This window comes from Chanos chanos, chromosome 9 (assembly GCF_902362185.1).
Source record: "Chanos chanos chromosome 9, fChaCha1.1, whole genome shotgun sequence".
NCBI classification, from domain to species: Eukaryota; Metazoa; Chordata; class Actinopteri; order Gonorynchiformes; family Chanidae; genus Chanos; species Chanos chanos.
In genome coordinates this window covers 5364777-5380206 of record NC_044503.1, presented here as the reverse complement: position 1 = coordinate 5380206, position 15430 = coordinate 5364777, and the positions used below count along the sequence as shown (strand labels likewise).

The 15430-nt window shown below is 43.5% G+C and overlaps 1 protein-coding gene across 1 annotated transcript; it reads right to left on the bottom strand.

The window, feature by feature from the left end:
* Positions 1-887: 887 nt before the first annotated feature.
* kif14 (kinesin family member 14) lies at positions 888-13832 on the bottom strand. The gene is given in 30 exon segments (XM_030784951.1): positions 888-1103; positions 1105-1256; positions 1379-1520; positions 2225-2299; positions 2623-2745; positions 3228-3380; positions 3646-3836; positions 4054-4284; positions 4486-4586; positions 5646-5746; positions 6324-6465; positions 6743-6836; positions 6978-7110; positions 7436-7588; positions 7706-7853; positions 7970-8127; positions 8227-8329; positions 8898-9082; positions 9274-9337; positions 9499-9646; positions 10297-10469; positions 10705-10823; positions 11025-11141; positions 11366-11473; positions 11579-11609; positions 11711-11763; positions 11978-12076; positions 12186-12273; positions 12419-12673; positions 12856-13832. Coding segments are annotated over 30 exon segments (4833 nt in total).
* Between the last annotated feature and the right edge of the window lie 1598 nt (positions 13833-15430).

Genomic DNA, 15430 nt, shown 5'->3' with positions numbered 1-15430 from the left:
CGCGGGTGCAGTTGATCGCTTGTGTTGGAAGGTAACGTCAGCTCTGCCGTTACGACCAATGCATCTTGACATTTATCGTAAGAAAAAGGTAGAAAAAAACCCATTATTAAGATCGTGAATACAACACTGAAGGAGAAAACGACGTATTGAAACTATTTGTTCTTTATGCAATCGTTTTAGGACTAAATGTAGATATACTGCAAAATTAAAACGAAGATCATGGGTAATAAGGGGATAAAGTTCATGATGTAGTTTATTTGTGTTAATAAGAGACACCAGGCGGTTTGTATGTTACCTTTTTGTGTTTATTGTGCCGACTCAGTTGTTGGACAACATGATTATACATGAAAATATATTAAACTGATAGACCAAAAAAAAAAAAATGTGATGATTTCACATGTAAACCATGCAATGCATAACAGTAAGAAAAAAAAATATACACTAGCTGTGCAATCGTCTTAAGTGCAAAATATGTCCTATCCAATACAGTTTTAACAAGTTATTATATGCAGACTTCTGTTGAGAACTACATTCAGTTACACCATATCCTTGGTTATATACAAATTAAGAATGATGCCCAAAGTCGGGGAAGACAAAGAAGATCATGCCCAGAATAAGAAAGACAACCAAGTTGCACACCTTGCATCATCAGATTATAAAGTTCAAATATGCAACAAGTTTCCAAGTACCAATGTTATCAAGTATCTTAAAAGCTGCTTTTAATGCCTGAGAGTAACAGTGCAATTTAGCATCTCTAGAAACAGCAGTGCCCTGACAGTAAACAAATTCATAATTGAACATGGCATTAAACCACACTTGCTTTTGTGATTCTTGGTTTAAATATGTATTTGATTTAACAGTCATTTAGTACAGCATTTCAGAGCAGATTAAACCCAGCGAATGTCCCTAGAGGTCATCGTGACCCCTGAGGTAAGCGTATACACTATTTTAGGGGCGGTTCTGTTTCTGCCGCTGTGACCCGGAGCGTGGTTCTCTGATTTAGTTGAGCCGCTTTCGGAACCGGAGGACCCCCTCCTTCCCGCGCCGGATTGGTCGAAAAGCGCCGTCAGGGACTGGAGCGCCGTGTGCACGTCGTCATGGGCAGGACACGACGCTCTTCACGCACGGCAGCTGAAGAGTTGCGTCCAGGTTCACGCCCGTCTGTCTGGGCAGACCAGTAATGACTTCAGCAATGGTTCTGGAGGAAGACTGGATTGCTTCTCTAACAGGGGGAAGACCGACATCACTGCCTCTGCCTGGGAATACAAATAAATCCACAGGTCGTAATAAACACCTAAATCAGTTACAGTAAAAATGAACCAATCAGAATGCGGTTCAAGCTTGTGTGGGGCACGGGCGTAGAGGACGAATGCTGTACCTCGTAGGGTTTGGGACAGTAAGGAATGAAGTCTTTGAAGGGCCTGGTTCAGCTGGAGCAGTCTGGTCGCTGTGTTTCGTACTTCCCGCAACTGGGAGGCATCCACATCAGCCTCACTGTCTTTAGAGGAGTCTTGCCGCTCCTGCAGCAGGGCAAAAACAGAGACACGTTAAATCAGCTTACAGTTACAGCTGCCTCTAGAAAGGCCTACATTAACCAACATGAAAAATGAAAAACATAACTCCCTTCATACAGTTTCAAAGTTCTCTAAATAATAATAATAAAAGACAACCTCTTGTTTTGTTACAACGTATGCAAGTAAATCATTACACATACAAATAAAATGTTTCAGAAAGTGTGGCACCAGTAGAAACCATTTATTTGATCATTTTCCAATGAAATAATGGAATTTCAGATGAGGGGGTGGGAGGTGGGGTTGCTCTTGGGCATATGGAGGGATTTGTCTGGCCTCTTTTGTTTCCAAACAACGGGGGCGGGTTAGAGTGGGGGGGGGGGGGGGGGGGGGGGTTGGGACATCCATTTCTTCCTCCCCGGCACTCGACATCCATGCTGAACGGTAACAATGCCAGCGTAGTTTGCGCGTTGAAGATAACAGTAACAAGCGCGTTGAGTTGACTGATGGCACTTCATTCAACGCATACATTATCTAAACGACAAAAACGCTCCCAAGACGCGAGCGATAAGCTCGTGCCGCGGTTCATTTTTACAAGAGTCATAAAAAAAAAAAAAAAAAAAAAAGCTAATGCTCGCTCGTTTGCAGGGGTGGTCGTTAATTCAAGCCGTTTCGCTTCCACGTCAGGATCAGAGAACGTTTGTCATGCTTACCGACATATTGCAATGAATGTAGCTCTGAACGGCACAGGCAACCTCCAACGTCTTCATTTTAACGCTCTGTAAAACCTGCGCGCAGGAGAGAAATGATGCATACAAGATTAAACCATCTGAAATATTTTATTCTAAATGTTCCCATTCGTGGCTCGAATTACATAACCATCAGCATTTGTATGACAATGCAATACGATTATAAATGTCTTTTAAAATTAGAATCGGATTAATAATGCATTTGATTGATTTCAGTTGCATTTAACACCTGAGGATTGAGCTGGTAAATTAAACGGCTCAGAGGTACGTGTAAGAAAAGTGAGGTGAGGGAGTAGAGGTGAGGGAGTAAAAGTGAGGGAGTAGAAGTGAGGGAGTAGAGGTGAGTGACGACTAAGTTTTACCTGGGTTCTGGGCTGTGCTAGCTGAGTGTCCTTTAGCATCAGTTTACATACACACAGACCCTCCTCTAAAAGACAGTGCACACCACGACGGTATCCCTCCAGCAAAGATACTGCAGCAGGCCTCTGAAACACACACACACATACACACATATACATGCACATACGCACACACATACAAACAGTTGGGAAGGCTAATTCAGTCACATTTATACAAACACAATCCACACATAAAAAGCAGTCAAAGCAATGGATGTTAATGGGCAGTGGCAGATTCTAAATGAACTTCTGACTGAAGTTGTTTCTTTCTTTCTTTCTTTCTGGAATATGGTAATGGGCTGTTGGAATGCCGACATAATTTAATCTATGCTAAAATCTCGGTCTTTCCAAACACGGGGGAAAAACCAAAGAGATCACTGAAAGTTTACAAAACGGTGTACAGCTTGTTTTGAAAAGAGCACCGCGGGTTTTTTTTTTGATGTCTCAAAGACAGCTGTGCTTGTCTGTGTGCTTGCGGGGCCAATTTCTTTATTCTCAGGCTTTTAGCCTTGTGTGGAGAAAGAGGGAAAGAGAGAGAGAGAGAGAGAGAGAGGGAAAAGTGCCCCCACCCTGCCGACGGCGTCTGGGCTCAGCTCGGTCTGGTGCAGCTCGGTTCCGGTGACTGCTGCCAGGTGACTGATGATGCTGAGAGCTGTGTCCAGGCACCTGCCAATCTTGTTCACAGCCTCAGTCACCATAGATGAGATATCAGAGTCACAGCCCTGAGAAAAGACAAAAAAAAACCAAAACAACAAATAAATGGACCAGACCAGATTTATACATCTGTTTTTAACACACGCACACCCATGCGCGCACACACACACACACACACACACACACACACACACATATAACTCTGTCATGCTCCAAAGCACTGGATTAAGCAAACAAAACCATACACGCTATAGAAACTTTTTTTGTCATTTTCCCTGACGAGTACAAGGGTTGGATCATTAAAAAAAATGACCAGTGCTGTGTGCTGTGTACCTGGATGAGGAGCTGAAAGTAGCCTCCTACTTTCTTGACTTCGGTCTTGAGGTCCTCTGCCGTGGCAGGCACTGTCTGCCCTGTGTTTGGCTTCATGTCAGAGAGCCAGTGCACAGTGAGAAAGACTGCTCTCTCTATCGCAGAGGTCACCCTCACCAGATGGCTCTGTGCTTCCACACTGCTCGCAAACACTGTTTACACACACACAGACACGCAGATACACACACAAACAGTGGAAATAAGATAAGGCACGTCAGACCTTTCAATATCGATGGAATGAGAGGATAATGAATGACTTCTTGTACTCTTTCAGTATTCTCAGGGCTTGATATCCTGGCTAGAGACCATTGTCCTTAATTTCTGAACAATGCTAACTCAAAGTAACACACACCAAGCAGGCTGACTTACAGTTCTCTGAGCAGTCGTCATCAAGCTGCTCATACAGATCAGATATGGCCCTCACTGTACTGTGTGTGAAGAGCAGGTCTGAGATCAGTTTGTCTGCCAAGCTCTCCTCTATGGGCTGACATCCACGCAGCTGGGCAACACAAGCACCAATCAGATCCTTGCAGATGCCTGGTAAGGCGGAGTCAGACGTGCTAGCGTGGACCGAAGGGGGTTTTGACCCTCCCATCAAACCTAAGGAGCATTAGGAAACATCAGAGATCTGAACGGGTATTTACGTTAACTACAGTTTCATTGAGTTTCAACTGGGACGAATATCTAGATGAATTTTTGGGATGAACACGGGGGGGAAAAGTATGAAGAAAGATACAAATACAGACTCACACCCACAAACCCCCACTCACACACCCCTGAAAAGTGAAGGGAGTGTATTACCAGAGGCCTGTGAAGAACCGTTGTTTAAACTCTGAATGGGATGAACCCGAATTTCATAAAGACGGCCAGATATCCTCCTGCTTTTCAAAAGACTTCTGCTCCTGGTCAGGAAAAAAAAACAACTTTTAGAAATAGGGCTATTGTCTAATATACATACAAAAAAAGGGGCTATTGTCAAGTGTACATATGCAACCACTCTATGTTAGAATTCGCCCACACAGAGTCTGAGAAAGTTTTTAATGCGTCTCCATTTGGTTAGCTTGGCCCAAAACCAACTGCCCTCACATGCAGTAGCAAAATGAGCTTGTGTTAATAACTAACGTCAACTCCAGACCTGGGAAACCACAAGACAGCACGTTTCTGTTCTAGGCCAGCATAAACACACACCTGATTCAACTGATCAACAAAGCCATGGTCAGCTGAATCAGCTGGCTTACAATGTTGTGGTAGAATGTTTATCTTGGTGTTTGGTGAGTTCCCGGCGAAGACAGCATGGAGAGAGAGAGAGAGGGAGAGAGACGAAAAAAAAAAGCCAAAAGCCGAAGGTGCGAAAGGGTCTTTAACGAAAAGAAACTGTGGAGAATGAAAGACAGAAGCCAGGGAGTGGGTGGTGAAAGCAGGCAGGACTCCAGAGAGCACAGGAAAAGACACGGTGTGGCCAAAGAGCATTGACGTCTTGCCAAGTTGAATTTGGCTGCATTCTGACAAGCGGTCCCTACGTCAACGTAATGAAAAAAAAAATCAAAACAAGAAAAATAGAAAGCAAAAGGTGGTGGCGGTGGTTTGGGGGGGGGGGGCGGTCGGTCGGCAGTAAGGTTGTGGCGTTCGACGAGACGTAGGAATGCTGACTTTTCCGAGAATTCCGTTTACGAGCACGAATTTATTTAAAACGGGACGGAAATCGCCTACTAGTAATTTCTGGGCAGGGACCGGCCGGCGTAATTTTAATATGTTGTTATTAAATGGACATTTAACTCAGAAATGTTGAGTGTTTAATCATTTAAAGTTTATACTTATTTCACTAATGCACTGTATCTGTAGTGCTTGGCAAGCGTCGTCTTAACTATAAAAACGAAAGCAAATAACAAAGACACGGTGAGCAAACATTCGCTGTAGGGAAAGAATAGTGAAAAGACAGGAAAGAAAAAAAATAAACGTACCTCCTGCGCGAGAGGGCAGAGGTCGAGGAGGTCGATATATCGGGCTCCCATTCGTCATTAGGGTCATAAAACACATCGTCGTCTTTAGAGACGTCGTCTCCCTGCGAAAACGACAGCTTCCAGTTAAAACAGAGAACAAAAAAAAACAAAGTTATAACGTACTAATCATCATCTTTCATACGTGAACATGATTTGGCCTCCTGCTAGTCCGTTTCAGCGCTCTCATTAAAAAAACAAAAAAAAAACACCTGTTGTAAACTTGACAAAGGCGGATTTTGTTGAATGAGGCGGTAAGACATCTGTCTGCGCTTTGATAAGAGTGACTAAAAACCTTAAAATTTTATCTCTGCCTTGCCCTTTTCACCGTGCAGGGTTTTAATGCGAGTAAATGTCAGCTACGGATGGGCAGACACCGAGCTGGTTTCAATCATGGTGGGCAAGGAAGCATGACTTCACTGCCAATTGATGGTTCTTTGTACAAGAACAGTTTTATTAATACAACCATCTCCCTTAATATTTCATCGTGTAAGACATATGGTTTTGTTACTGTTAACAGTAAACTGCCAGCTCAGTTAAGATGGTCAAAACACAACAGACCTAGGGAAATTTCTGCCTCATGAAAAATGGACTTTATGTTTGTGAGACTCCGTTTAAAAGTAACGTAGACGTCGAGATTACCTGCTCTAGTTCCCGCATGGCGGCCACGTTGTTGTGGAACTTCTCCAGGCTCCAGAGGGTGGAGATACCCAGTTTGGTGTTCTGGACCTGGACCATCAGCTTTCCACCCGCACCTCCGTTCTCGTCATCCGTCACTTCATGTCTGCAATGACGAGAGAAATCAGTTTATTAAAGCCCTCCTAAAAACACTGGCTTTTCATCACTTGTCCACAGGGATTATTTTCTAAACCAAACGATCGGCCCTGAACTGGCCCCGAGAATGAGTTCCGTATGTTTGTTTTGTCAGTGCGTGTGCCAAATACTGCAAACATCCATCACCTAGAAACCAAAACCTAATCTTAAAAAAAAATTTAAAAAAGGAAAAAAAAAAAAAACAAACCTCTAAAAACCTCGTGAAAAAATAAAATAGTGACTGATACCTGCTGAAGACGGTGTGTTTCCTGAATTTTTCGCTAATCTTGTTTGCTTCTTCAATCATCAGAGACAACTTCATGGTGTCCCACTGTGGAGACACTGAACACAACACACAATAGTACAGTCATGTTTTAAAATAAATAAATAAAAATCAGAAGGTAGTGTTTATGATGCAGCACACCGCATTTATGAAACACATTTCCAAAACAGCTGATCTGTGTCTAAGGAAACCTAACCTACCGCTTTTGGGAGTCGGTTTTTCCTTCTGGCTTTGTTTTCTCTGGATCTTCGCTAGATCCTCAGCGATCTTCCTTTTCTCCGCCTCCAGGGCCTGTAGGATTTTAGCGTGGCGTATCGCGTGGTCTGCCATTGCCTACAAAAGTCCCCAGGGAAAGAGAGGTCAGAGATTAAAGTTAAAAACACTCAGGATTAAGAGATGGGGAGGAATGCCTTTCCGCTTCCATTTATTCATAAAGGAGACATTCTTACGCATAATAACTTTAACAGTTCACAATCTCACCACTACCTCAGTCCTCCGTACCCTTTGCTTTCTACTTTTCTTTTATTTCTTTTCTGTTTTGGTAAGTTGGTTAACGTGACAGTCGTTAAAAAGGACAGGATTCAATACGGTAAAGTATGCCCGAAAGCATTTAATAAAGGGTGCCCCGAAATCGTCCCAAAATGTAATTTTTTTTTACTTGTCTGGTGGCTTGGGCTTCCATGTGCAGCCGTTTCTGGTGCGTGTGGACTTGTTGTTCCAGGAGCGTCTTGGCGGTTTGAAGCTCTTCCATTTGGCTAGCCACTCTCTGCCTGTTCAGTTCCTGCACTCTGTTCCTTCCTGTCTCCTCCTCCTGAGAAGACCACCGGAAAAGATTAACAGTTATAAACAGAGAGAGAAAGGCATGTCTAAATATTAAGTTTTGCCAAATTTGCCAAATTTGGCAAAAATGGGAGTTTGCTTCACAAACCAGCTCCTGCTCCAGAGCTTTGATCTTGTTTTCGTATTCCTGCTTCTGATTGGTCAGTTCTTCCTGGGCCATTTCTTTGGCTACTTGTATTTCTTGCATCATTTCCTGTTTGGCCTTCAGCCTCGCTTCTTCAATCTCAGCTTCTAACCTGACAACAATCAGGATAAAATAGTGAACAAAAAGAAAAAAAAAAAAAAAAACACCCACAACCTCTCTTTACGTTAAAACAGCAAAGCGTCCGTATTTGGATACAAGTGAACTCACTGCGCTCGCTGAGCAGAAAGCAGCTCGTTTTTGGCAAACTCAAAGTCCTTCTGGCCATCTCCTGCTCCAGCCCAACACGACACACGTTTCCCGCTCTGCACCTCCACCGGGTGGTTAAAACGGAAGTAATGATCGCCTCCCAGAATCACCCTGTCCCCCTGAAACCCAAATGGAAGACAAAAAAAAAAAAAAAAGTCACACCTCAGCCCAACGAAGATCAGCGGATCACGGAATCCCTGATTTCTCTATCCACTCACGTGATGGAGGACCGTGGATTCAGAAATGAGATGCCCGTTCACAAAGGTCTTTGCGTTCTTCATCGGCGTGATGCTGACGGTTCCGTTTACGTTAGAGATTACGCTGAGGGAGAAAGAGAGGAGAAAACATACGAGACAGGTACCACTTTTCACGTTAGACCGAACAAGACAATGACGTCAGCATCCAAACACGCTATAACAGCCTGTATGGACAGTTATGTCGGTGGGTTCATTATGAGCTGTGCTCTAAGCATGTTAAATACACATCCCCTTAAATAGTGTCTGTGTGCTTCTGTAAAAGGACACCCTGAGTATTTAGGTGTGTGAAATGTTTGAGAACACATCTGATGTTTACTGTATGTGTGAATGAATGAAGAAAGTGCTGGGTTGAAATCTAATGCAAGTCTGGTCTGTTCAAGCCATTGGCTATAGCAGTGCCATTTACTCAAATAACTTTTGATTTAAATTACTATTGCCAAAAAAACTGTCCAAATGACAGTTGCAAGACTAAACAAACTCATAAGCCAAACAGATAAATTTCTCCATTTTTTTGTGTTGTAATACAGAGAAGAAGGTCCAGGCTTCACTTTTTACAGAATTGCTGTGTGCCAGGTGTTAAGACTGTGGTGGGTTTATGACAGTTTCATTGGTTAAGCCCTTCAGTGTCTCACCAGTGCTCGTCGGCTATGAGAGCTCCTGAGAGCTGGATGTCATGGGCTGACTCCGACTTGCGCTTGCCGACCTTGGTCTGACCTTCCCGGATCATGTACAACAGCATCTCGGACAGCTGAGGATCCTCGTTCAGGTTCACCAGGTTGGGAAGGCGATTGTCCACCTTAAAAGTGACGCCCGCCCGCTAAAAACAGGCAGCAGGTAGGAGGGGAAGAGATACAGAAAGAGAGACAAAGAGAGAGAAAAAGAAAGGGATGGGGGGGGGGGGGGGTTTAAAAGATAGAACTAGGTATGGACAGAGACAAGTAACCAAAATGAAGTCTCATAACAATCGGCGATAGAAGTGGAAGAGCAGACGGCGATTTGGTGAATTACTTGCAACTCTTTCGTCTCTTCGAGTTTGCGTCTCTCCGCCTGTTCCAGTTTCTCTTTCCACGCTCTGCAAGAACAAAAAACAAAAGCAACCGAACTCAGATTGAAGCCTTCACGGGGCTCAGAAAAAAAAAAAATCGATTTTCATTATTCAGCGACTCATTGCCCGCCCCCTCCCCAGAATGACCCACGTAAAAATAAGTCACGACAGAGACGTATGGTAATCACCTGTGAACCTCTGCCATTTCCCTCTCCTGCTGAGTGAGCTGCATCTTGAGAGCGGCGATTTCCTGCTGGAAGAGTCTCATTTTCTCCGGTTCGATGCCCTGAGAGCTCATCTGGGCCGATCGCAGCTTCTCCACCTCAGCTTTCAGCTCTGGGCATAAAGACGCACACATTCAACACGCTAATGGTTTTCATGCAGCCCCATGGCACACTCGTTCTCGTTTCCCAACAGTGCCCTCAAGTGGTAGATGAAGATCCCAGCAGCAAAGTCTCTGTAGAGCAGTGATTCTCAACTCCAGTCCTTGGGGGGCCCCACTGTCCTGGACGTCTTTGTTTTAACTGAAGACTGACACACCCGATTCCCTTGATCAATTAATTATCAAGCCCTTGATCAGCTCAATCAACTGTGATAACGAAGAGTTAAAACAAAGACGTACAGGACAGTGGGCCCACAGGACTGGAGTTGAGAATCACTGCTGTAGAAGACAGGCATCGAACTCTAGTTGCCAGGGACTATGGTGTTTAGACGTATTTGCTTATACTATGACCTAAACCACCTTGGCGGGTGAGTGTATGGTTGGTTAAAACACCAACAAATAGTATGACCCTTGACTGGAGTTTGACACCTGTCTGGAGTCACCCGTGTTTGACAAACTGTCAGTGCCTGACAGTTCGGTCTGTGTGGAGTCACAGAGCGGAACTATGACCAGAACACAAGGTTAGAGCGGGCTCTAACTGAACCAGGAGAAGGAGACGAGGGATTGACGCCTACGCAGGCACGTGGGAGGTTAAAGCTCTGACCTCTGATGAGTTTGGCGTTGGTGTCCTCGTTGACCTTGGCGATGTTGATGATCATGCGAGCCTGTTGAGCGTAACGCAGGGTGCTCAGACTCTCGTCCACGTTGCTGGCGGCCGGACTGAGGGTGGCGATCATCGCCGTCTTCGAGTTCCCACCGAGACTCTCCTTCAGCAACCTGGACACACACACACACACACACACACACACACACACAAAATGTCTTACCATATCAAAGGCCAGATGTGTCAAACATTTTAATATGTGTACAAAGCCAATAATGGACGCATTGACAGACTGAAATATGTATTTGACACCAGTCCCTAGACTGTACTTAGAAGTCCCTAAATGAGTGATTGTGTGTTAATTTTAATGGATGAGGACTGTTAGTCGTCTCAGACAGAATTTCTCACCATGTGAGCACAGATTCTCGGTATGGGATGAAGAGTTTCTTCCTGGTCTGCACTTGCTCAGAAAGGGCAGAGATCACTTTCCCCAGCGTTAGGAGAGACTTGTTTATACTCGCACCTTCCTAAAAAGGAGAGCGACACATCGGGTTTACGGCTTAATGTAAACAGGCAAGTGGCACCCAGAGAAAACAAATGCTGTAAATGGTGTGACGTCTAAAGTAAAGTAAAGTTTAAAAAGACAACAAAAAAAAAAAAAAAAGACAGTCATCCAGTGTTGTGTAGAGGTGTAGTCTAAAACGGTTTGTGGGGTGAGGGGAGGTTACCCTGAGTCGATCTCCGCTGGTCTGAGCTGTGGTGCAGCGCTCGCTACCTGCCAAATCGATCAGGTTTATCCTACTGGTGATTCTGTGGTCGTGTTCCTCCCCTTCCACACACTCAGTCTGTGTACACACACACACACACACACACACACAAAAACACGCATGCATGCACACGTTAACACAGGTGCATCCAACACCAAGCGCAAGCAGACGGTTACTGCACGCATTAACTCATCGCTAGCTCTGTAAATGTAAACATCTGCAGTTCCAAGTGAGTCATCAGCGGCGGGCAAGCGCTCCTGCCACGGCCGCGCGGTGGGGGTTGGGGGGGGGATTAACCTGACCGTGGTCTGAGTCATGATGAGGGTGAAGACGGAGTGAGATCTGGAACTCTTGTCGTTCATGCCTGTGGCCGCTGTAGCTCTCTGTTTGTTCCCCAGTTCCAGCCAACCCTGCCAGACAAACACGCAACGACACGACCAAACGGTTAGACGACCTGAGAGTTAGACATCGCTTCCGGGAAAAGTCTGTGAGGCTGAATGGGGGGGGGGGCGTACCTGAATATCAGCGTAGGAGCTAACCACATTCCTGTAGGAAAGCAGAGAGGCATTTCATGAGGAAACTGGTCACTAGAGATTAAGACACTCACTGCGCAATAATCAGACACGTCGAATGAGAGAAGTACATACGTGGATAAATCTGCAACGTAAGGCCCGTGGACTGGATGTTCTCTAACCCGGAGCTAAAAGAATAACACCACATACAAAGTTGAATTAAGTCAGTCGAGTTGGACTACTCCTCATCATATAGGAAACTTTTGAACTTTAAAATACATGGACAAAATGGAGATGTTTAACGTTACACTTTTGAAATAAAGGCTAGAGCATCTGATACATCGATGAAAGCTGACATTATTAAAAAGGTTGGGGTTTTTATGTTTGTTTGTTTTTACTCACAGGTAACTTCTTTTGGTTATGGTCCTCCTTAGCTACAAGCAAATCATGGATTTTCTCATTGTATACTTCAAAGTAGCTCATTTCCAGCTGAAAAGAGACCTGTGAAATACAAGAATCCCTCAGAAAATACAGGAACGAGAAAAAAATTCCCAGATCCAAATAATTACTATGAAGAAGTTCACACGTGACTCTGGAAAAGAACATTCACCTTCTTATTGTCAGACTGCGACAGTCTAGTGAAAAGCTCCTCACAGAACCTGGGGGTAACTCCAGCCTCCTCTCCAAACCCCATCATTCTACACAGAATCAAGTTTTGAAGCCAAGTCAAATCAAAACAAATCAAATATAAAAATAAAGACATCAGTCAATTCAATTACTCAAGCAATTAGAAAAACTGTTACAGGAATTATTTAGTCTTCTTGTGTATCTTAAAATACTCACGTGTATGATTTTCCAGAACCAGTTTGTCCGTATGCAAAAAGACAAGTGTTGAATCCTTCAAAGGCTCTTTCCAGTAGGGGTCTGGCTAATTTTTCATACACTGTTTGCTGACTGGCAAATTTAGAGTCCGTCTCATCGATGGAGCAAAATGAGAAGTCGAATGAAAATGTGTAGGTCTGTTTAGTTTCTGGATGTTGAACAACGGTTTCCTGGTCATGCATAAAAATCACTGGATGAGCGTTTCCATTCTTCTCCCTGACAATAAAACGTAAAGGATTTTTATTAGAATAACGCACTGGCTCCACACATAAATACATTTCAGGTGAAAGGGGTCACCTAGAGTAAACATTTTAAGATCCTCACACGTAAAGACCCGGTAAGTGGCTTTGAACTACGTTTGCAAGTTTAGAGGTGAAATATATTACGCTGCTTCTAACCTGGAGTTGAAAGGTCTCGCTCGAACTGCCACCGTTACTGCACTGTTCTCCATCTTCAAGGTGTCAACGGTTTGTTGAGTCTTTTGCCGGCTTGCTGACTCTGAAGTGGCAGTTGTATCGCCCGTAGCCGTGTTGGGCGTACTGCTCAAAACTTCACTTTGTGCAGAGTTAATTAGTGATGGGTGCTGTCTCACCTGTGTCGACCGCGAAAAAGGAGTCAGGCCTCTGTTCTGATTGCCAAGCGGAAGTTTTCTGTTACTCGCACTTGCATGGGCATGCTGCAAATTTAGTTGAGGCGCTGGTTTTTGTTTCTCCAAACCGGAGGATTTTGACATCACAGATTTTGTATGATCTTTGCTCGCTAATCTCTCGAATACGTCCTTCTTCACACTAATTTTCTCAAACTGAGTCTGTCTCGTGGGAGTTGAGAATGTTTTGTCCTGGTTATCTGTCTTTGCAGAATCTACCTTGCCAGGTTTTTCAGAGGCCGGAGTCGGAGCGCACCTTGTGATTCTGTCTGTATTTTTGCGAGGCGTGTAAAGAGCATTTATTATTTCCTTTGTAGAGGTCTTAGGCCCCGTTTCCCTGAGGCTACCAGAGCGCATCGGCGTTAAACCAGACGGCGTCCGGTTATTAGGCTCTGACAGGATCTTAGACCGATGCAATAGCCGTGCCTCGCACAGTTTCCCTGTATCTGATAGACTTTTGTCAATTGAACCTGTCCGTGTTCTTCGTTGTAACGTTAATCTTTTCTCAGAGACTTCTGTTCGATTCTCAGCATTTTCGAGTGCTGACTGTTCGCTGGTACCTTGACCTCTGCTGCCCGTTTTTCGTTTCTGAAGTGTTAGACGACTTTTAGGGGTAACTCCATTACTTTGGCCTCCGTACTTTCTGACTGCAGATATAACATAAGTCCTGTTGATCTCTGTCGTCTTGTCAGTGGAGGCAGATATGTCTTCTTCTTTTAAGTCATCCATTATTTTCTTATTTTTATCTTCTCGGCTTTTAAGCCTTCGGACAGTTGTTTAAAATATTTAGATGCCTTACGAAAACGCACCTTGCTGTTTTTTAAAAAATATTCTTAAAACCACACACAATCCTTTTTTTTGTTGTTTTTAAAACATGTAGCTATACACCGATTTCTCTGTTAGTTGGAGACAGGCTTAGGTTTCCATTCATCAGAGAATGCCAACTTCGTCGATTCACGTAGTGATCCTGTAAATTAAATAAATCACGTGTGAAAAATTGTCGACAACAAAACCAAATCAATGATTTCCAAGAAAAGTAGCCAACGATCATTAATTGCAGAACAAAAAATATTTTCTATCAAACGTCACGTTTACTTATTGAATGGTTACTGTACTAACTCCACATTTGGCTAAACGTCATGTTGTTTGAAAATTAGTTAGACTATTGGTCAACTAACACTGATGTCAACGTAGGCTGTCAAAATAATCTAAAAACATATGATTTCACAGTTATAAATTTAGCTATGCTAATAAGCAAGCATTCGAGCTAACCTTGCTTAACAACAGCCATGAGATTAACTATGCCAAATATTTTGTTCATCTGACATTGTAGATGAACTAAATTTATCTCAAATAAACAATATATGGCTACTAAAAATCTCAATAATCTGTTTACCTTTGCATTCACACAGGAGTACTTGTCACGACCGTCATCATGCCGCTTTGACTTTCAAAAAGTGTTGATCCCCACTGTGATTGGTTCCAGAGCGATTACGTCAACCAACAGGGTGTGACATGACCATGTAGGAACAGCTATTAGTCGGCAGATGGCATCCTCTCCTGTCAGATTCCGTATTCCAATATTCTGCCCTGTCCGAAGTGCATTTCCATTCAGAAAAAAAACTGGTATACGCTTTTACTATACGTACAGTTTAATAGCATTCCCTTAATGACTGCCTTACTGTTTCATGGGTAATTTTCCCATTTCTGGAGGAAAGCAAGCCATAATATGCTAAACTACTCTGCAGCATTTAGGATGAATACTCAAATCCTGTCTATTTTCTTATTTTTTGCATTAATCTGAAATTTATTGTCCTCAGTGAAAGTTCTTTGCTGGCCACTGAAAGAAATTCTCTAAAATGATGCCTTTTTCTTTATGACATGTACCACTTTTCATTTGACTGAAAACAAAACATGTCAAGTTCCTATCTTTTCTAAGAACAAAGTGTAGGCCAACAGGGTATAATCTGTCAGCAGATTTTCATTTACGAGTATTTCAAACATGCGGAAACCTGTCAAAATGCGTAATCGGCTAAATATCCAACTGATAGAATGTCCCTGGTTATATATCATATATAATATATTTTTCATTATTATCTAAGCCGCTTATCCTGATTAGGGTCGCGGGGGATGCTAAAATCTCCCAGCGCTCATAGGGCAAAAGGCAAACATGCAAACACCACACAGAAAGGACCCTGGCCACCCGGCCGTGAACCGAACCCAAAACCTTCTTGCTGTGAGGCAACAGCGCTACCCACTGCGCCACCGTGCCGCCCATATATAATATATAAGTTTCTGAATTTTAGTTGTATAAAATACAAGACCAA